Source organism: Loxodonta africana, chromosome 5 (assembly GCF_030014295.1).
Source record: "Loxodonta africana isolate mLoxAfr1 chromosome 5, mLoxAfr1.hap2, whole genome shotgun sequence".
In the NCBI taxonomy this organism is placed as follows: Eukaryota; Metazoa; Chordata; class Mammalia; order Proboscidea; family Elephantidae; genus Loxodonta; species Loxodonta africana.
In genome coordinates, this window is record NC_087346.1 from 81,466,190 (window position 1) to 81,490,270 (window position 24,081).

The following is a 24,081-nucleotide window of genomic DNA, read 5'->3' on the forward strand; positions in this document are numbered from 1 at the left end:
GGGTTATCAGCACGGAGATATTTGGGAGGAAATGTTCATTTCATAAATAACATGCCCTGGCAGCAACAAAGAGTGCTTGACTTGGAAAAGTTTCATAGTTCACAAAGAGATCTAGCCTTCGTTATTGTAAATCCATCCTTGGATGGGTTTAATTTCTTGTAATAATAAATGTTCAGTGCTTTGAGCAGAATCTGCTCCAGGCAATGATATACAGAATTATTAAATAAGTTATGTACGTAACTTTTAACGAATAAGTACAGTAGGCAAAAGGAGATATTTGTAGATTCTTTATTTCTATAATGGGGAAATGTCACATAAAAAACATCATTTTATCAATTTACTAGAAAGTACTAAGTCAGTTGTAATTAAAGGAAAATTTCCAACTCAACAATCAAGAGTCATTTTGGTTTCTTCTCTTCCTCCTGTAATATAAACAAATATATATTAAGTACTAATTAGATGAGTAGGTACAGTTAGTAACTGGTTCTATTATTTTAAATCAGAGGAATATTAGACACATAGGAAAGGCTTCTTATGGCATTCTTTGAAACCTTTGAAATAATCCAAAAGAATTTTGAATCAGTTGAGTCTTTAATTTAATATTGTGGGCATAATTTTGGTCCAATGTTTTTAAAATAAACTTTTTTATTGAATTGCGTTTATTTTTAAGAAAAGTATTTAGTAGTAGTTTTTAGGATGCATCTCACCATGGAGAGTGTCGACATTATTTTTAGTCTTGTCTAAATTTTTTATTACCTGAAGTAGTTTAAACTCCCAGGGCAGCACGGGTTTTTGAAATCAGTTTTGGACCCTGAAAATTAAGAACATATGAGAATGATCAGATAAAAGAATGAAAGATTGTACCGATCATACAGTTAACTCACCATTATCCAGGGCAGATTTACAGGGTTGTAGATTAACCAAGTTAAAATAAAGATGTACTTTAAACAATCATCTACTTGAGACCAAACGGTCAAATTTACCCTAAAGCAAAGATGAGAAGGTAAGGGGGTAGGGGCAGGGGGCAGAGAAGCTAGATTAATGGAAACAGAACAAGCAGAATGGAAATAACGAGACTGCTGACACACTGTGAAAAATGTAACCAGTGTACAGAAATTGTTAAATGGAAACTTAATTTGCTGTGTAAACTTTCACCAAAAACATAATAAAATATTATATATTAAGAAATAAACAAAGACATACTTCTCTGATGCCAGCGAGCTGAGACAGTAGGAGCCGGCAAGAAAAAGTACACCCATACCAACAGCAGATTTTTGTGATTCCTAGACCAATTTCCACCCTGGTAGCATAGTTTTTTGTTTTTGTTTTTGTTTTTGGTTAAGAGCTACAGCTGCTAACCAAAAGGTCGGCAGTTCAAATCCACCAGGTGCTCCTTGGAAACTCTAGGAGGCAGTTCTACTCTGTCCTATGGGGTGGCTGCAAGATGGAATCGACTCGACAGCAATGGGTTTGGTTTGTTTTTTTTTTTATATCAATTTCCAAATTCTTACCAATCCTCACCACACCTTTCCTTTCCTCCACAAATCACAAGTCATTAGAAAATAAAAAGTATGTAGAGAAAGCACTGCTGCTATTTATTAATATTCTCTACATCTAAATAAAAGTTGACTCAACCACACTTAACAACAACAAACATCTAAAGAAATGTCTTCTCAAATCAGACACATTCATTTTTTTGTATCAGATTTATTAGAACTGGTTTGCATCAACTCCAGTTTATCCGTTTTGTTTTATTGAATTTGGTTATCTATGTCCCACCACCTCTCCCTGCAAACACAGATACCTACTGATAAGTACAGACGCTCGAGCACACTTAATTACATCACTTACAGAGGAAGCTCTACTTTTTTGAGATGTTATGTATCTTTGGACTTTACATATAATAAAACATACAAACTTTTATATTGTGAGATAGATAAATTTGACAAAAAGCTGAATTAAGAATATTTAAAAAAAAATAATGATGTTATAACCAAGTCTGTTTTGTAATACAAGCTAAAGATTTACCAAATGTAGCCAACTACAAATGTAGCAGGGATTACTAAGTTATTATCACACCTACATACCCATTTACTTTCCAGTTGATTCTGACTCAGAGGCCCTATGGGACAGAGTAGAACTTCCCCATAGGGTTTCCAAGGAACGGCTGGTGGATTTGAACTGCCCACCTTTGGGTTATCAGCCTAGCTCTTAACTACTACACCACCACACACGTAACAACAACCCTGTTTGTAGAATTAATTTGCTGTTAAATCCTATTAGCTCGTTTAGCTGAATTAGACCAGAAGCTGTGCAAATTATCACCAATTAATTATGGATTCACTTTACAGTTTCCCCACTAGGAAAAAGTAAAAAAAAAAAGCCTCTTTTAATATATTTTAAAATTACTCCTTTTCCTAATATTCAGTGGGAAATTTATGATTATTTTTTAGATCTCACAAAATTATTTCATTAAAAGAAATGTAAATCTCCTTGGCATTGTTTTAAAGTTGGAGGTTTATGGGATATTTTTCCCATTACTCACTACAGAAAACTCCATAGCAAGTATTTTGAGTGTGAAAATACAAAGCACATACCTCTTCTGCCAAGCAGACTTCCTGCTCCTGGCCTTGGCAGCATGTCTCCAACAGGCCAGAGAAATCTGCAATGACTGCCTCAAGTTGTTCTTCTGTTATCTGTAGCTTTTGCTTCACAAGGTTAATGAGAAACCTGTGATTCAAAACACAACAAAATATAAGTCAGTTAGGCAATGGTATTATTTCTAAAGCATTTCTGGTAAAGAACATTCAGAGCCCTGGCAATAATCAACCTAAACCCTCAGTCCATCACCCCATCACCCCACTTACTAATACTTCCTCAGGAGGGCTGAGGCTGTGAACAAGCCCCGTGCTCCACTGGTCAGGATTTGTGCACATTATAAATGGAAGGCTGCTTCATAGTTCCTCCATACTTACAGGTAGTGAAATACAGTCCATTATTTATTGACTAGGATATCTTTTCCTATTCTGTCTTCTAGAGGATGCCTTATCCATGCTTAAACACCCAGATCAGTCTCATTTTCTAAACCCCTGACTTCTAGAATTATCACACCCTGTCCTGAATGCCGGCAGCACAAATTACCCACACTACTCATTTAACAATGCTTCCGCGTTGGGACCAATGTTGACCAGAGGAACGGGAAAGGCTTGCCAGAGGACATGGCATTCTTACTGTATCTTGAAACATGCCTCAGATTTTGACAGAGAAAAAAGAGAAGAACAGGTTTTCCAAAATGAGGGAAGACCATGTACTGTACAAAGCATGCAAGCATCAACATGCATGGAAATTTGGAGAATGTGAGTTTCATTGGCTTGTATTACCATCACCATTACAGAATGTCTCCCACGACTAATTAAAATATACATGTCCTTTCGTATCACGGTTGAATCAAATTGTATTGCTATTCTCTTCAAAGAGTAAATAGTACAAAGTAAAATTCAATGGTGATTTTCCAGTGCTTGGAATGAAAGTACCCAGACTTGCTGCAAGGATATACACTATTTCCCAAGGACATTGCCTATTTTTCCTCAACCCTACAATGCATCACAATAACTACTAAAATTAATTTACGAACATAAAATGATCTATCCTAGTGAATTTTTCCAGACCTGCTTCCCATTGAGGCTATGAGGACAATGAAAGACACTATTTTGAAAGACTCCGTAAGTGCTTTGGGGTTTAGCGTTACAGTAATGGGCCCAAGAGAGCACGCGTGCAAAGGCAAGTCTCAACTGCTATTTGGTCTTATCAGTCCTCTCCGTGCTAGCAAACAACCATGTCTTACTCTTGCTTCATGGATTGCAGCGCTACGCCCTGAGCTTGGCACAGATCCTTATGGAAGAGGAACTTGGCAGCAGAGAATGCCGGAGGGACATATGTTTCATCCACCAGCAAGTTGCTGAAGCATGGCCTCCTGTTGGCATATGAAGAATTACAGCAGTGGCCAACACCAGGGTTTACAGGGGTCTCCTCATGCCTGATACATAACTGTCCAATAATAAGGTCAGCCTAGTTAGGAAAATAAGAAAGAAAAAAGGGAGGAGATTGGATGTTAGCCACAAAGTTGATTCAGGATTCCAGAGAAACTGTTGTAATAATTTTTAACACATAATTAATATTACGGGAAAATCTGCTGTTTTACCACACCTTGACCTGAATCTGATTGCCCAGTGTTCCCTGAGTAAGGGCAACTTTCCAAGGCCCCCTACTTTAGGGAGCAACTAGATTGGCCTATGAAGTCTGATCTGTGACTCTGGTTTTTTGTTCTCTGAGATCACATGATGCCATATTCTAGATTCCAATACTCACTCATTTTCGGGGACTAACTCTCAGCATTTAGTAACAGATGTTCCATATGTGACACTGGACAGCTGTTTGTGTTTTATTAGATACACACTTCCAGCTATATAGACATCTCTAGTGGAATTTAAGAAAGAGAGAGACTCTGCTTTAAACGAAGAAAATCAATACATGGCTTACCTTTCTATATACATCTACAAATAATCCTAACCACATAATCTGAATTGAAAAGAAATAGAGCCAATATCAGTATGTCTCTTTAAGTGCTAAAGACTTTCCCAATGTAGATCCCTCCTACCTTCCACACGTCAGAGATATGTCTTTAGCACCGAGCCATAATTTGGAGTCCCTGAGTGGTACAAATAGCTAATGCGCTCACTGCTAAAGGAGACGTTGGAGTTTGAGTCCACCCAGAGGTAACTGCGAAGAAAGGCCTGGTGATCTACTTCTGAAAAACCAACCACTGACAACCCTATGGAGTACAATTCTACACTGACACACATGGGGTTGCCATGAGTTGGAATCGACTTGATGGCATCAGGTTCGTTAATAATTACTACTAAGATTAACATGTTTTCTGTGGATACTATGTACCTTACTAGTGCCAATCGACTTAGGTGGATTACCTCCTTTGAGACAGCCATTCTGTGAGTCTCAAATTTCAGATGAAAAACTCAAGCTTAAGGAGATAAATAACTTGCCCAGTGTGACGCAACTAATAAGTAGTAAAAGTGGAATGGAAATATAGTCAGGCAACCTCCAGAACCTATGCTCCTGAACAACTGCAACATCCTACTTCCCCTAAATCGTCCCAATGTGTAGAATTCAATAAGTGAAAAAGATAATGTTTAATTACAGGAAACTCTTTTTTCACTTCTTTGGAAACCCTGGTGGCGTAGTAGTTAAAAGCTACAGCTGCTAACCAAAAGGGCAGCAGTTCAAATCCACCAGGCACTCCTTGGACACCCTGTGGGGAAGTCCTACTCTATCCTATAGGGCTGCTATGAGTCGGTATTGACTTGATGGGAGTGGGTTTGGTCTCTTCTTTCACTACTAACCTTTGGTGAAAATTTTTAGGACATGAAGACTAACTAGCAAAAAATTCCCTGTCATCAGAAAGAAGAAAAGGGAAGAAATAGATACACAATTTTGTCCACAATTGTGTCCTTGAGGGAAAAGTAATTTAAAAAATTGAACCTATAATCATGTGTATGACACTGGCGACATCAGCAAGTAAAGATTATCAGTCTAACTAACTGGAAAGTCAATTTACTATTCAGACCATAGGACTCACCCACGACTGACAAAGGGGACAAATTGTCCGTAATAATATAATAAGAACAAGATTATCTTACAAACTAAGCCACAAAATGCGAAAATGTAAATATGGCTAAAAATAAAATGACTAACTTTAATTTAGGCATATCTTTTTTAAACATTAAACTATCTAGTGAACAAAAAAGAGAAAATCATGAGTTGAATAACTTTTTGGCCATCCCGTCTTTCCTGTACAAAAACTTGCTCAGATATTGATGAATAAACTGGCTGTGCTTCTAGCAACTACTCTAGAAGGACAGAAAGCCTGACTACAGGCCAACCGTGCAGAGCTGAGTTCTCATACCCCCTCCAAGTGCAATGCATTGAACAAGCCCAGTAAAGCCGCCTCCACGTTGGTTTTTACCATTTCCCCTAAATGGAAATGATGAAGCTATTTAAAGTAAAACAGGGTGGAAAACAGATGGGATTAAAAAGACAGGTACTCACTGCGTTCTCACCACAGGCCAATTGCTTGTCCTCACTGAGATGGCAGCAGGTGGCTCCTGTGGCAGCCATTTTCCTGGTGATGGCGATCAGCTCCGGTGTGGTCAGCTGAGGGGCTTTCTTCGTGTAAGCAACAAGAAACCTGAAACAAGCATTTCCCACAAGTCCTGGGGAGTCACTCATGAGATGTGGACACCTTCCTCCTTCTCAAGGCCCTCTATGCTAGCTGCTTCTAGTATCAAAAGACACGAGGTCAGTTTATTTGTTTCATCCACATTCTACGTGGGTCAACTTTTGATATGAATTTACTCTAACAACTTACTTTATCCTATTATAGCAACGTATCATACTGGCAAAAGAAACTCTGGGTAGAAAACTGACCCCTGTTCCCAACTTAAAAAAGTTCTGTTGATTTTATATTTGGTATTTTAACTATGAAAGAATGGGTATCTTTTCCCTAAGAATTTGTGCCATTTGAAGAACCTGGAGCCAGAGTCACGGATCAGACTTCACAGGCCAATCTAGTTGCTCCCTGAAAGAGGAGGCCAGGGAAAGCGCCCTCACTCAGGGGGAATTGGGCAATCACATCACACTGACTTCCAATCGGAAGGAGGGGCTGAAATTCAGAACAGTCATGAGTCACTAACCTAAGTTTATATTTCTCACCTGTTAATAATTTTAAATCACCAAAAATACTGTTTACAAAAACATACGCATTTTGTAAGTAATATTCTCCTAATTTCTGGAAGAGGCCACAGCTTCGCTTTGCCAGTGCCTGGCTCTCCTGGATGTATTTCTCTAATTCTTCTTCCTGGAAATACAAGCATTATTATATACTTTTTTTTCTCTTAGTGGACATGTAACTTTGTGTGCAAACATTAACCAATATTGGTTTATTCTATTACGAAATCAATCTTAGGGTTTTTTTACATTAAAGATGGTAAGGTGTGAATTTTGAGAATTGAGATAAGTAGACCTTTTGAAGATTGAGGTTAAAACTTTGTGAATCACAAAATTATTTGATGGCAGAACTCAGTCTTTGGGTAAAGGGTTACAGTTCTTTTTGTGTAAAACTCCTGCTGTTGAAACACTGATATTATTTTTTTTCGTGTGTATATCCAAAGAACTCTTGGTTAACATATTTATTTCTAAGCCACTAATCATTAGAAAATTACTAGATATAGTTAGTTACCAAACAATTTCAAACCTGCACAGCATTTTTCATGGATGACAACAATCCAGTGTTTCGAGTTCTTCCTAAAAATCTAGAAAAACTTACCCCTTTATCCTGGCATTCAAGACGGTTTTCAGACTGGGAGCACTTCTCAGATAATTCCTGGTATCCTTTAACCACCCTTAGAACGACTGGGACGGCAAGCTCAGGATGTCTTCTTGCATATTCATAAGTAAAACTAAAATATGTGGGAAAAAATGTGATAAGTTATTGGATCAAAGAGACAAAATCATCTATAAAGAATCATTAGTTTCTTAATTACTCCTGTAATACAGGAGCCCTGGTGGCGCAGTGGTTAAGAGCTACATCTGCTAACCAAAAATGTCGGCAGTTCAAATTCACCAACCACTCCTTGGAAGCCCTATGGGGCAGTTCTACTCTGTCCTATAGGGTCGCTATGAGCCGGAATCGACTCCAGGGCAATGGGTTTGATTTTTTTTTTTTTTTGGTTTTCCTGTATAATATAGCATGTAGAAGTTGACATTCAGATAAATATAAACCTGGGAATCAGATGCGATTTGAACTATGAGAATGACAAAACTATTAATACAAATTATAATCCCTCAAATTGTCCTACTAAATGGTATTTTGTTCTCTTTTGCACCTCTCACATTGGCTTTTCAATTGTAGCCTTCACTTCTGTTTATTCAGCATATATCTTTTTCAATGCCTACTCATGCTAGCATTGCTGTAAGCACTCAGGATTCCTACCCTTGAAAACATACGTTAAAATTTGGCAACAGGTATTGGTGATGGTTGTACAACATAATCGATGTAATTTGTTTTATTGAATTATACACATAAAAAATATTGAATTGGTAAATGTGCCCTTTATGTTTTTACAACAATAAAAAAAACTTTTAAGTAGCACGGATTATAGGGAGACAGACACAAATAAATAAGAAGTTGGTCACCTAATTGCAGGCAGTGATAAGACAATGAAGAGAAATAAACAAAGACAGAAGAGAGGGAAGGGATGACACACAAGGTGGAGGGGTCACTAATTTAAAGCATGTGGTCCAGAAAAGCCTCTCTGGGCAGCTGACATTTGAACAGAGATCTGGGTGAAGGAAACCATGCAAATGTCTGGGGGGTGGGGAGACCATTCTCAGCAGAGAAAATTGCTCCTGCAAAAAACCTTTCCAATTGAAGAATTGCTTCTATTAAAGTTAGTTTTAGATGTGTGTAGCTGTACAGACAAAAATAATTCCCGAATTTACTAATCGTATTCCCAAGTTATAGAAATTAGTTAGTAGTCTTTAGTCTGCTACCAATAAATTGTTGATATGTGTTTTTTTTTTTTAAGTCTGGACTTTGTTCTTGTTTGCCTAATTTTATTTAGCAGTGCAAACAATGTGTGAACGTCTAATTCTAAGGCAACAATACCGTAGCATCCATTATTTTCATCACTACATTAGAATCATAGACTCAAATTCAGGAAGACCTTTGGAGATCATTCAGTATAATGCCCCACCCACCCATTGCAACCCATTGCCATTAAGTCGATTCCGACTCATAGCGACCCTATAGGATAATGCCCCAAGAGGTACACAAATCCCTTCTAAAATTATGCCCATGGATACACACTGTACAGGAAAGGAAAACGGATTAACTTGAATACGTACTTCCCTTAAAGGCAAATAAAATGAGAATACGGTTTATCAATCACATTACAACAAACTACTATACTGCAAATGTCTCTAAACACGCTTTGGTTACCTTAAAAAATAAAAGATGCATTCAATCAACAGCAAATAATCTATTGCAATAAAAGACCTTCTCTCCAGCATCATCTATTGAGTTTAATTTTTGGAAGCACTTTTTTTTTTAATACTCTTCTTTTTACAAAAATATTCACATCCTACTTGAAAGTACAATGGTTGCCTTCATATGAGTAACTAATGCAGGTATGACAAAGCTTCTGACTCCAGAGCAGTTGACAGAAAATCAGACACAGCTTCATAAGCAAGTCAGTAAATGACAGCAGTGGGAAAGTCTCACCATGACAAGCTAGACCCCATTTTTTATTCCCTAGATGCAGCACTGGAGGTGCTCACTCTTCTATGCCAAGAAATATGGAAGACAACTTCCTGGCCAACTGACTGGAAGAGATCTATATTTATGCCTATTTCCAAGAAAGGTGATCCAACCGAATGTGGAAATTATAGAACAATATCATTAATATCACACGCAAGCAAAATTTTGCTGAAGATCATTCAGAAACGGCTACAGCAGTATATCGACAGGGAACTGCCAGAAATTCAGGCCGGTTTCAGAAGAGCACGTGGAAGCAGGGATATCATTGCTGATGTCAGATGGATCCTGGCTGAAAGCAGAGAATACCAGAAGGATGTTTACCAGTGTTTTATTGACTATGCAAAGGCATTCGACTGTGTGGGTCATAACAAACTATGGATAACACTGCGAAGAATGGGAATTCCAGACACTTAATTGTGCTCATGAGGGACCTTTACATAGATCAAGAGGCAGTTGTTCGGACAGGAAAAGGGGATACTGATTGGTTTAAAGTCAGGAAAGGTGTGTGTCAGGGTTGTATTCTTTCACCATACCTATTTAATCTGTATGCAGAGCAAATAATCCAAGAAGCTGGACTATATGAAGAAGAAGGTGGCATCAGAATTGGAGGAAGACTCATTAACCACCTGCGTTATGCCGATGACACAACCTTGCTTGCTGAAAGTGAAGAGGACCTGAAGCACTTACTAATGAAGATCAAAGACCACAGCCTTCAGTATGGATTATGCCTCAACATAAAGAAAACAAAAATCCTCACAACTGGACCAATGAGTAACATCATGATAAACGGAGAAAAGATTGAAGTTGTCAAGGATTTCATTTTACTTGGATCCACAATCAACAGCCATGGAAGCAGTAGTCAAGAAATCAAAAGACGCATTGCATTGGGCAAATCTGCTGCAAAGGACCTCTTCAAAGTGTTGAAGAGCAAAGATGTCACCCTGAAGACTAAGGTGCGCCTGACCCAAGCCATGGTATTTTCAATCACATCATATGCATGTGAAAGCTGGACAATGAATAAGGAAGACTGAAGAAGAGTTGACGCTTTTGAATTGTGATGTTGGCGAAGAATATTGCATATACCATGGACTGCCAAAAGAAGGAACAAATCTGTCTTGGAAGTAGTGTGGCCAGAATGTTCCTTAGAGAAAAGGATGGCCAGACTGCGTCTTACATACCTTGGACATGTTGTCAGTAGGGATGAGTCCCTGGAGAAGGACATTATGCTTGTCAGAGTACAGGGTCAGCGGAAAAGTGGAAGACCCTCAACGAGGTGGATTGACACAGTGGCTGCAACAATGAGCTCAAGTATAACAATGATTGTGTTTTGTTTTTTTTTATAAGGATGGCACAGGACCAGGCAGTGTTTCATTCTGTTGTATATACGGTCGCTATGAGTCGGAACTGACTCGACGGCACTTAACAACAACAACAGATTATCTGCTTAAATATACTTTGGCTTATAACATTCTAACATCCCTCTCTTACACTGAGCTCGAAAACCACAACCTTTTCAACAACTCCCCATTTCAACAATACAAAGCAGTCAGCCACAGGGTATTCTTCACTTTGTGAACATACATTTACAGAGTATGTTACCTTGCCAAGAAGATATCTTTTTCCAATGAAGAAAACTGGTTGAAATCTCTATCTCCTAAAAACCTGTTTATATTTGGAGATAAGCCCTCGGGTTTGTCATCATTTTCTGCTTGAATTATGCAGTGAGCAAGCTCGAGTGTGGGCAATTTACAGCATTCTGCTATTTTGCTCGACAGAGCATCTTGCTGAGAACATATGTAGGACATAACTTCTTGCTGTAATAGAAAAAATAAAGTATAAGTTTTAAAGTTCTATTTTTTAATGAGGAATCTCTGTGCCAGCTCTAGGAAAGAAAGGAAGGAGCAGGAGTAGAAGGGAACGAATCAGGGTGGAAGGAAAAAAGAAGGAAAGGAGAAAATAAGGGAGGGAGGAAGGAAGAAGAGCTGCTTTCTCCCCACTTTGCACCTAACTCCTTCCCACTTACACCATTTGTTCAATTCTTCTTTTCATAATTGTCAGCTAAACCACTTTATTTTCATAGGAAACTTTTAAAACAAATAAGAAATTTACTCCCCAAATCTAAAGACATGCTGGTCCCTGTGTATCGTTCTGTTAGTATTCAAACTTTCTGTTAGATATTTGCAGCTTGGCGAGCAAACTTTCTGGTCCCTCTTTATCAGAGAAAGTTGCAGTGACTCACTGTGGCCTTTAGAGGGCAGTATATAGATTGAAATGGCAAACCAAAAATACCAAACCCCTTGCCGTCCAGTCGAGCCTAAAAATTCCTGCTTGGGATTGAAAATTCTGTGCATTCTCAGCAGGGACAATTAGAACTCATTATTTAATTACTAAAATCCAACTTACATACCATACTGAAATTGATTTTTCCGCTTTAAAGTGAAAGGGGGACTATAAATTCCAAAAATTGGAAAACATTTTTGCTTTTTAATTACTATATAAGGCAGTAAAATTGTCATTGAAAGACTAAGGAAATTGAACTAAGGAAAAAACAAAACAGATCTTGTTGATGACCCTGATGTGCATGCAAATACTCCCAGAAAGGGGGGAAAAATCGTAAAGGCTTTTTTTTACAGTGACTTCCTTTCCGTTCATTTTCCTCAAATCTTCATACCAGGATTCCCTGCCTGTGCTCAGGCACGTCATCCTCAGGCCTCCTTGCTGACTTCTAAGACGGTCTCAACCAAGTTGCAATGGGAGTGGGCTGAAATGAGTATTTTATCTTCACTTTCAGCCTTCTGGAAATGATTTCCAGCCCTAGTTTTCAAGCTATTTGAATACCTAAGAGCTGTGATTTTAAGCCTCCTGAGAGAAGAAACTGTATCGCTGGGAGCCAGAGAGGGAGTAATTTGGAGACAGAGAGGCCCCTCGTACAATATCTAGGAAGTCTAATGTTGATTCAAAAAAGGCCAGTGCTATACTGCCTGACGCGCTACTGTCTATGGCATGCCTGGAGGCCTGGTAGTGTAGTGGCTAAGAGTTACGGCTGCTAATCAAAAGGTCAGCAGTTCAAATCCACCAGCCGTTTCTGGGAAGCCCTACTCTGACCTGTAGGGTCGCTATCAGTCAGAATCTACTGGAAAGCAATGGGTTTTTGTTTTGTTTTGTTTTTTCTTTTCTGATGGCATGCTCAATAAATCTATTATTGGGTTTTGTGTATTTATTGGTTTGTCTTTCTTTGTTTGTTTTAGTTTTTTCATTCTCCTGTTCGTTTCCGCGAAGTCCATGCCAACTCATGGTGATCCCACATGTGCAGAGTAGAACTGCTCCGTGAAATTTTCAAGGCTGTGACCTTTCAGAGGCAGCCAGCCAGGTCTGTTATTTTAGCTCCTCTGGGTGGGTTCAAACCACCAAACTTTCGGCTAGCAGCCAAATACCCGTTTGTGCCACCCAGGGACTCCCTTTTTGTTTGTTTGTTTGTTTAGTTTTTTCATTCTCCTAGAGCTCTTTGGAAACCCTGGCAGCTAGTGGTTAAGTGCTATGGCTGCTAACCAAAAGGTCGGCAGTTCAAATCCACCAGGCGCTCATTGGAGACTCTATGGGGCAGTTCTACTCTGTCTATAGGGTCGCTATGAGTCAGAATCGACTCCATGGCAACAGGTTTTTTTTTTTTTTAAGAGCTCTTTATTCACACCTCTCTTTAGCACGTCACACTTTTTACCTTGTAGAACAGTCTCTGATGTTATTCATGTTGTATTCATTCACTCAGCAAACTGTAATAGAGTGCCATCCATGTACAAGGCATGATCTTGGCAGCCTATTTAGACAGCAGTGAACAAAAGATAGTGCCTAGCCCCAAGATGCATTCAGCTTTACGTAAGGTCACCATCAGCTGGAGTTGACTCAACAGCAACAACAACAAGCCCAAGAAGGTCACGTGTCTTATCTATCCTGTCAGACTATAAATTCCCGGAAGTCAGTGGGTGTCTTAATAATAAGTGTCACAGGAAGTACTCAATACGTATTTGTCAAATGAAATAAATGAATATATTAAAAGGAAAGAGTCCACCCTCCAAGGATTCTATGTGGAACTCTCCAGAAAGATTACCATAATTTTTAGAAGGAAGAAATGACTGAGCCCTGGTCTCCTAAGGGAAAGGCAGGAACAACAAAAGATGGTTTAAGTAAGCAATAGCATTATTAACTTCACTCAGTCAGCTAGTTACCATTCCGTGTGATCAACTCAAGTCAGGCAGCCTTCTCCCTTTTAGATAAGAGAAGAAGAAAGAAAAATTGCCACAGAAATTCCAGGGAGAGAAAACATAGCATATTTAGGAAGCAAGACTCTTCACCCCATCATGCAGACACTCGAGCACGCTTCCTCTGCAGCATTCCTCGTGTATGTGGGCCGAGTCCAGGGTCATCTTCTGAATTTCAGTAAAATTTGCTCTGGGAAACTTTTGACTCATTTTAGTAAAAATTCTGGAAAAAAATGGAAAAAAGAAATCAGAATCCATCTTGTTTCTCTCTCAAGCTTAAAGAACATTTACAGAAGGTTAGTATCACTGTATCCCCAAAGAGAAAGGACTAAAATGTTCTTGTTTAAAAAGAAAAAGTGTTGTAGGTTTTCTTAATCACAGCCCCATATTGGAAGGCAGTGACTCTGTAAACTGTGACCTGGCCCCACAAGTAATTTATCTTTCCCTAAAAACTTTCTTTGAGATGAAACCTATCCCCCTTTGCTGTTCATCTTTGATGTCGAGCATCTGATATCATTGCAGTGACTGAATGAAAAAATTAAAAGGATAAATGATTAAGAAATGGAAAGTTCCACGAGAATAATAATTTTTTTTTTTTTTTTTAATTAACTAGGGAGGGAAAAAATACTTCTGAGAACCCAGGGAGGTCTGCATATGAAAATCAGTAAAATGGGAGAAGAAAGTGGGGCAGACTAATATTCTGCTTTCAGACCTATACCATGGCCAAAAAAGGCAAGTAGGAAATGAAATTTCTGATCCTTTCTGCAAATTTCCTTGCAGTTTCTGTGAGGTCTGCATAAAACCACTGACCCCTAGAACAGCTAGTGTTGCTGCTACTGATGATGATGGATTGTCTCTATAAATTTAGAACATTTAACTTCAGTCACTTATGGATAGCCAATGATAAAGCCAATATAATAACCTCTTAATTTATACTTTATTACTAAAATACATTTAAATAAATAAGTTCATGAATCATTAAGTTTCTGATAAAATTAATCCATTGCTGTTGAGTGGATTCTGACTCACGGCAACCCCACATGTGTCAGAGCATAACTGCCCAACGTAAGGTTTGCGATGGCTGGTTTTCAGAAGATCACCAGGCCTTTCTTCCGAGCCTCTTCTGGGTAGATTCAAACCACCGAACTTTTGGTTAGTACCCAAATGCCTAACCATTTTATCAATAGAATTAGAGGATAGTTAAAGCCTAATTCTGACCTCCTCCAAAAATAAGTTTCAGTGAATTTACTCTGTGAGTAAAAATTTTAATCTAGGTCTCAGCTGTGTACAATATTTTTTAAATGTGTTATTTAACAAATAAATAAAAAATGAAAATCTGAATTCTAATACCTAACAGTCTCTGATTAGCATCTCAAATGTTTTCCTCTACTGTACATAGTTCATCATAAAATGGAGCTGAAGAGTACTGTAAGCCAGCACTGCCCGATAAATATATAATGTGAGCCACATATGTAATTTAAAATTTCTAGCAGCCACATTAAAAAAAGTAAAAAGGGACAGATAAAATTCACTTCAATAATATATTTTGTTTAACCAAATATATCAAAAACATTATCATTTCAAAATGTAACCAACATAAAAGCATGTTAATGAGATATCTTGTGTTCTTTTTTTTTATACCGAGTCTTTGAAATTTGGTGTGTATTTTATATTTATGGAACAGTTCCTCAGTTGCACTAGGCACATGTCAAATGCTCAGGGGCTACATGTGGCTAATGGCTGCCATACTGAACAGCACAGCTCTAAACTGTTGGTAATTTTGATTTTTGTATGTGATCTCGGTGTTCCAATGGTTAGGGTGCAAACACTGACATAACAGAAAGACAGGTATAATGAAAATAAACCATGATCAGGGAACTAGAAAAACTGGGCCCTAATAACCAGCAATGTGGTCTTGGGCAAGTTGTTTTAACTCTCTGGACCTTAGGTTACTCATGTGAAAAAAATGCAGAGGCTGAATTAGGTAACTCGATGACCTGTTTGAGTTTTTGCTTGGTTTTTTGTTTTGTTTTATATCCTCTCCATCCTAACAAGAACAGATAGTGAGATGATGGATTAGTAGATGGATGGAAGGATGGACAGACAGACAGACGGATGGACGATAGATAGATAGATAGATACACAGACACATAGATAGATACATATAAACATATACAACTAAAACTTGCATGGCTTGGACGTTCCGGAGCCCAAAACTTCTCATTAGTGCACAAACATGCTGATTTAACGAGCTGCTTTCTCCTAATTGTTTTGTAATAGATGCTCCCTGGATGTGGAAGAAATAGATGCCAAAAAACACGTATTTTCTTTGATAGGTTCTAGTAGTTAGAAAACCAAAGTTATACATAAAACACGAAGCTGCATAATATACAAAATTTTTTACTAAAAACTAGAAATGCCATGTATTTTTGTAGAATTTTCTTCATTCTTTCTTTTAGGTTAGTTATGCATCTATGCCAGATTGATTCATTGAAAATATTTTGAAAACAAAAATATCGAAACTTTCATATTTGGAATAATTAATGAACTGTTATTTTAAATAGTTTTAAGACATATAGAAGCCTGCTAATTTTTTTAATGTGTGTTCAGTCACAAAAGGTGAAATTGCATCCTATTTGACGTTCTGAGAATTGTCACAGCTCTTAAGTCGTTTTGGTTGTAGCATTTTCCCGTAACAAGCGATTAACTGTGGATCATATTATTTTAGCTCTCTGAACCTAAGAAGGTAATTTACTTCTCTAAACCTAAATTTCCTTGTTTGTTACGTGAGAATAATACTTAAACTTCAAGGTTTGTTACAAATATTAAAAGAAATAATACTCCAAAGCACTTAGCATAGTTCTCTCTTACTGTTTCTTTCTTCCTCCTCTTCCTTTTTTCCTCCTACTCCTTAGCCATCTTTTACTTTCTTCTTTTAACACCTGCTCCTCTCGTTTACATTTTATTATTTCTCCCTCTGTCTTTTCTTTTTTATCCCACCAAACACACTTTCTGAACAACAAAATAGTTGTTGGCTGAATGAATGAACAAATTAACACAAAAACAGAAAATCTAATTTTTTTAGCATAAAGAATATCAAACTGCTAAAATATCTTCTATTCTGAAAACAACCCTCAGCACACAAAAGTATATTTCTAATTAACTTTGTTTCATTTTAACGGGTCATGGTCACAGCTAGACTAAGGCATTGGTTTCTATATCAAGTTAATATCCACACAAATATACCTTTGTTTGGAAGCATTCAGTAGCATTTTCAGCTTTGCAGCAGAGAGGAATTATTTTGTCATAGCGAGAAGCCAAAAAAAGAACTGTAGGTGCATATAGGAAAGGGTGCCTTCTTGCTATCTCATAGATGTATCTGTGAAATGAAATAGAGTTATAAGATTTACAAAAACCAAAAATCAAACCCAAGCACAGAAAAATAGGACTACTACTGGCTGGTACCGGACTCTGGAATGAAACTTGTTTAAAGAGTCAGTTTTTGGTGGTTTTTTTTTTTTTTTTTAATGTTTTTAACTTTTTCTTTACTGTGTTCCTGAGGGGAAAACGGTCATATCTTTTCCATGTACTGTAAAAAAATTTCCTTAGCTTAGGATTCTCATGAAAAATCTGCTAAATAAAGCAGATTAGGATTCTTTTTTCCTTATCAGTCCGGAATGGAGTTATCCATCTTGGCAGTCTCCATAGCAGAGATGGTCTAAATGCAGGCTCTCTATTCACTGGTCTAGGCAGCTACATGGAAGATGGACGTGATTAAGAGGTAGAAACAGCCTTCACAGACAGAGAACCTGGGTTCAAATCCCAGCTTGGCAGCATACTAGCTGTGTGAGTGGAACAAGTTGTTTTAATATTCTAAGTGTCAATTTCCTCACCTGCAAAATGGAAAGAAGAATGAGGAGGAAGAGGAGAAAGAGACAAAATCAAAGGTTGTTTGTGAGCATTGAACCACTCATGTGTGCCAGGCACACGTGTTCATCCTACAACATCTTAAGCACTCAGTAAACGTTAGTCATGTTTATGTATCTTAAACATTCCTGAGTCTCTTAAAAAATATTTTTTTCTTTTTATTGCCAGGTAATTTATTGAACACAAAACACCAACTATTTGGCTCTGTAAGGAGTAATTTGTGCAATACTAGTATACTCTTGAGCAAGCTAAAATGGAGAGATTAGAAAGGAAAAAAAAAGCGAGACATGTATCAAGAGGCTAAAGCAACAGCTGGTGGGTCTGGTATGTGGTCCATGCTGCAGCTAGCATGTTGTAGAAACAAAGTTACACTTAAAGTTGATCCCCTAATTTCCTAGGGCATGACCTCAGCAAACATTTGTTTCTACTTACAGGTGCTTTATAGTGCATTTGTTAATTGCAGAAATACTAGATTCTGCTCCCTTTCTGGGGTTTTCACTTACCTTTAAATCGTATACTTACTGGTTCATGAACATCTCCCGGTTTTCTTCATATGCTTTACAACTCGTGACAGGTTCTGGAAACTGGAAGGGTGGAATGGATGCTGGAGCAGCCTTTTTGCGTGCTAGTAAGCAGTTATGTCTTTCCTCCTCTCTTTGGCTGCAGCAGTCTGAAAGTCCATACTTTTCACAAATTTCTTTCTCATGGCAAATTTCTTCCAGAAAAGCAGATAGCTACAGGAAAGATTTTTTTTTTCAATGATAGACAATTAACTTTACTAAAAATTCTATAAAGCACATGAAAAGTCTAAAATCTGAATTAGAGATTGAGAAAATACTTCCCCATACAGATGCCAAAATATTTACTTTCAACTTAATGAGATAATGAGATAGCTTTGTTTAATGCCTTTTGGGAAAAGAAATTTTAGTTTTCAGACTTGAGTAATACACATGACTATTAGACAAAATTATTTTATCTTAAAAGGAAAAGATCATGTATTTTGTGTCATAATTGGAGACCTCTAATTATTTTAAATGCTTGACTGCTAACCAAAAGGTTGACAGTTCGAACTCATCCAGTGGCTCCAAGGGAAAAAGACCTGGTGATCTGCTCCCATAAAGATTACAGCCTAGAAAACCCTGTGGGGCAGTTCTACTCTGTTACATGGGGTTGCTATGGGTCAAAATCAACTCGATGGCACCTAACAGCAGCAATTATTATAAAGTTCTTTTCTACATTGAGATAATAATAATGACTAGTATTTATTGAGTTTCTACACTGGACGTCTCATACTATTTGTTGTTTACCTGAAATTCAAATTTAACTGAGTACTGCATCTTAGTTGGAAACCCTGGTGGCCTAGTGGTTAAGTGCAACGGCTGCTAACCTAAAGGATAAAAAAACGTTAGGCAGTTTGAATCTGCCAGGCACTCGGTGGAAACTCTTTGGGTCGCTATGAGTCGGAAACGACTCGACGGCACTGGGTTTGGTTTGGTTTCTGGTATCTTAGTAGTTTTTGTTTGCTAAATCTGGCAACCTTAACTATGGACTATGCATCTCACATTTACTTCACGTTGTAGTGAAGCCACTATGAGCATTAGCTCTGAAATAAGACTGCCTGGTTTAAATCCTGGTTCTGCCATTTTGCTGCTTTATTAAGAAAGTTACTTAGCCTCTCTGTGCCTCAGTTTCCTCAACTGAAAGACTAGCATCTATCTCCTAGGATCACTGTGAAGATTTAATAAATTAATATCTGTAAGCAGAGATTATAAAACCAAAAACAAACCAAACCCACTGCCATCGAGTCCATTCCAACTCATAGCGACCCTACAGGACAGAATAGAACTGCCCCATAAGGTTTCCAAGGAGCAGCTGGTGGATTTGAACTGCTGGCATTTTGGTTAGCTCTTAACCACTGTGTCAAGCAAAGATGCTATTCTATCAATAAGCCTCAACCAAAGTCTCTTCTGACTCACTGGACATTCATTCTAATCTGTCAGTTAAGTGCCTCATGTCACGAAGTACTTGGAATGTCACTTCTTAGAATAGTGACCATCGCATTGTCTGTGCTTAATAAAAACGGTTGTTAGCTGCTGTGCAGTCGGCTCCGTTTCACGACGACCTTATGTACAACAGGATGAGACATTGTCCTGTCCTGTGCCGTGTTCATGATCTTCCATAGGTTTAAACCCATGGTGAAAATTCGTTACTGTTGTTACATCAATCCCCATGACAGCTCTGAAACAGCAACTATTATTATTCCTTATTTCGAAGATAAAGAAGCAGAAGTTCAAATAAGTAATGTGTACAAGATCACCAAAATAATCTTATTTCAGAACCTTAGTACCCAGTCACCACGCTTGTTATTACCCATTGTTTCCTCTTCTGCCCTTTTCAGCAATTCAGAGTTAATCTAATCCCTCATTCACACAACAGCTCTGCAAATACTTAAATGTGTCTCTCATGTCATTCCTGTTTCTTCTCTTCTGCAGGTTAAATTGTAGTCAAGCATCACAGTGCTTTGTTTTATTATTCACTCACCTGGTTTTCTGAGCACCCAGCATGCTGCTCATTGCCAGCAGGCTTCTCAGTCACTGTCAGTGTGTCTTTTGCCATTTTGTTTACTTCCTGATAAGTGGCCTCTTGAACAAACTGGGCAAAGAATGTGGTAGCTCTGGAATCAAATGCATGTGGATGTTTAAGGTGCAGAGTTAATGGACCTTATTTTCCTCAAGCATGGTTTTGCTTATTTGCTTTTTGTTTTACGTTGTGAACAGAACGCGCTACACAGTACCGTAGCAGCAACACAGTACTTTAAATTTTATTTTAGAAACTTTAGAAATGTGGAATGGAAGTAGAGCATTCAAGAGAACATCATACCCAATACAAATAACAGAAAACTGAACACTTCTAGAAGCACATAGAGAATATAGTAATATCATCCTACTGGCTTTGTTGGGAAAAATTCCCAAGTATCTATTCATCCATGATTTCCTCTGTTCAAAACTTGTCTTCAGTTTCTAAGATCTGATCTCATTTATTTACTTTTCATTTGAACTTATTTTGGTTTGACACATGGAATTTCAAGGAATCTAGGAGTTAATATCTAACGCATAGGCTAACAGGTCAACCTCTTCAAAATCAAGTTATATTCTCTTACAAATAAGTTTTCTTGATATTGTCCAATTTGCTTTTGTGCTTTTGAAAACTTACAGTGTTATCCAGTTTTGTTGTTTGATTTCCTAATAAAAGTTATCATTGCTTCCAAACCAAAACCAAACCCAGTGCCATCCAACCGATTCCGACTCATAGTGACCCTATAGGACAGAGTAGAACTGCCCCATAGAGTTTCCAAAGAGCGCCTGGCAGATTTGAACTGCTGACCCTTTGGTTAGCAGCCGTAGCACTTAGCCACTACACCACCGGGGTTTCCTATCATTGCTTAGCAGATCTAAATTGCATTTATATGAGCAAAACTTACAGGTCAACTAAATTCATCTCTGAAGAACATATGGAAGAATTCAATAGTGAAGCTGGAAAGCAAAATAACATTTCATGAAAAATTATGTTTTCCGCTGCAACCAGAAAAGGAATCATTGTTACATGTAAATGCATTTAAGTTAGAACTATACAATTTTAGGGCTGAGAAGATGTTCAGGATCATTTATCGAAACATCTCAAAGAAAACTAGGGAACAAAGTTAACAAGAATAATTTCTAGCAGTTGTAGCACTAAAAGCCAGATTTTACATCTCTGGTTGTCTGTTTTTTCCCTGTACTTGAAAACCAAATGGTCAAAAATATTCAGTCACCCTTTTCAACATGATTGTACCACAGCTTGCTTGTCGCAGTGTTTCTTGTTCAGATATTCAAATAATGACCCTTTTTCTAATGTAAAGAATAAAGATATTACTTATTTTACCAATATGAGGGAATTTTATATACGAGGGAGCCAGGATTGTGGCCTGACATACACGAATACATTTTGCAAAGTTAATATGTATACCAATTTAATAAATAATACACATGAAATTTACTCAATGTAGAGCATGTAAACCATTCAGATAGATAATATTAAAGTTACAGCTTTAATTTTTCATTAAAATATGTCCAGCAATTAAATATATTTCCCCTGTGCAGAAAAATAAACATGAGAATGAATAAATACAAAATTAAGAACTTTTAAGAATTCTGATACAGAGAAAAGGCAAAAACTACACAAAATAACTTACCTACTCCATATGCATTTTTATGCAGTGTTCTAGAGTCAGTAAAATTTGGTACAAAAATTAGAAAAATTGCTACCACCCACTTCATGGTTGCTGGTCACTTTCTTGTTGGCAATGGTGGGAGCAGAATATGGAACAATCACATTGAAATTCTTTTATACCCTTCTCAACCAGTGTCTGTTAACTAGTAACTTTTGTTATTATACCTGTAACTTCATTTCCTTAGGTTGCAAGTGGGATGATTTGCCAATAATTAACAGCACAGGGGTTATTTGTATTTTATGTTCAAGGACACAGACCTCCTTGGGTGGAAAAAACTGCAAATTCATTCCATTTGCAAATATAACATTCTTTTCAAGTCACAGAATATTCAAAAAGATTCTCCCCCCAAAATTGTAGGATAATTAATTCCTTTCAAGTAAAGACATTAATGGGATCAGAATGAAAAAACTAGGAGCCCCGGTGGTCAAAGCACTTGGCTGCTAACCGAAAGCTCGGTTGTTCAAACCCACCAGCCATTCCGTGGCCAAAGGATGGGACAATCTGCCTCCTTAACGATAATTCCCCACTTGGGACCCCGATGGGGCTGTTCTACTCTGTCCTGCAGGGTTGCCGTAAGTTGGGATGGACTCGATAGCAGTGAGTTTGGTAGGTTAATGAAAAGACATCAACTAAGTGCATTAATTTGTTAAGAAAATATTAATCAAATTCCTATCTATGCCAGACATTGGCCACATCATTTACCAGCTGAGACACTTTGTTGAAGAGTAGATCGCATAACTCTTTATGTTACTGTTTAGCTCAAAAATCCTTTTCACATGACTATATGTCAGTAAGGCACATTTTTAAGTATTTTGTCTACTGTGTGTGGCTTAATATATAAAAGTTGCAGCACAAATTCTGGTGAACCAAGTACAACAATTACATGTAGCAAAATAATTTTGCATGCATGTCAGAACTGTGAAGTGGTTCAGCTGCGCTGTTCATTCAGCAATTCAAGATGATTGTGTGGATACTAAATAAGGGCACTTAAAAACTCCATCTGATTCTAGGAGTAGTCCACCTCCTATCTTTCCATCAACCAGAGTTTTCAGCTTTGGCTACACATTGGAATCACTGGGGAACTTCCGAAATCTGCAGTGCCTACCCCAGACCAATTGCATCAGAATCTCTGGAGTTGGAACCCAGGCATCAGTATTTTCTAAAGCTTCACAAGGGATTCCAATGTAATCAAAGCTGAGAGTCACTATTCTAAAGGTAACCATTTAACCTGTTGACGTTGAGTTGATTCCAACTCATAGTGACCCTATAGGACAGAATAGAACTGCCCCATAGGGTTTCTAAGACTGTAATCCTTATGGAAGGAGACGGCCACAACTTTCTCATGCACACCTTTTGGTAAGCAACCAAACACTTAACCACTGCTCCATCAGGGCTTCTTGGTCATATGCTAGGTGTATGTTTATCTTTTAAAAAGGGGATATATTTGAATAGATAATTCACTAAATAAGATATAAACAAACAATAAACAACCAAACCCATTGCCATCGAGTCGATGCCAACTCATAGTAACCCTACAGGACAGAGTAGAACTGCCCCATAGGGCTTCCAAGGAGCGGTTGGTGAATTCAAACTGCCAACCTTTTTGGTTAGCAGCCCTATCTCTTAACCACTATGCTACCAGTGCTCTATTCTAAAGGTAAGATTAGAAAACCAAATGGCCTACAGTACCAAATTCATTAAATAATATGGTACATTCATCAAATGGAGTAATTTTCAGCCATCAAAAAAATTTTGTGGAAAAATATTTAATGATGTGGAATTATGCTCCTAATATATTCCCCTCACTGCTGTTGAGTTGATTACGACTCAGCAACCCCGTGAGGTTTCCAAGGCTGTAAATCTGTAAGGAAGCCGACTGCCATATCGACTGCCGCCTCTTTCTCTTGAGGAGCTGCTGGTGGTTTTGAACAGCTGAGCTTTCAGTTAATAGTCAATTGCTTTAACCACTGCACCACCCAGGCTCCTTGTAATATGTTACTAGGTAGAAAATAGGAGAAATATGTATATATATGCAGGGTGATAATATTTTTGTATTTCTCCCATGCCACACATTATGGATTGAACTGTGTCCTCCCAAAATGTGTGTCAACTTGGCTAAGCCTTGATTCCCAGTTTTGTGTGATTGTCAACCATTTTGTCATCTGATGTGATTTTCCTATGTGTTGTAAAGTGTTGTAAATCCTGCCTCTCTGATGTTTAGAGGCAGTTATGTTGAC

The 24,081-nt window shown here is 37.9% G+C and overlaps 1 protein-coding gene across 1 annotated transcript; it reads right to left on the bottom strand.

Annotated features, from left to right (window-relative positions):
* Positions 1–266: 266 nt before the first annotated feature.
* AFP (alpha fetoprotein) lies at positions 267–22,180 on the bottom strand. Its single transcript, XM_003414153.3, has 15 exons — positions 21,806–22,180; positions 21,056–21,107; positions 20,116–20,248; positions 18,097–18,308; positions 16,894–17,026; positions 15,837–15,934; positions 13,734–13,870; positions 10,991–11,198; positions 7,400–7,532; positions 6,834–6,931; positions 6,124–6,262; positions 3,845–4,068; positions 2,598–2,730; positions 757–811; positions 267–422 (listed from the first exon to the last, which is right to left on the bottom strand). Exons 1-14 carry the CDS (start codon positions 21,888–21,890, stop codon positions 767–769), a joined length of 1,830 nt encoding a protein of 609 aa, XP_003414201.2. The 5' UTR covers positions 21,891–22,180; the 3' UTR covers positions 267–422; positions 757–766.
* Between the last annotated feature and the right edge of the window lie 1,901 nt (positions 22,181–24,081).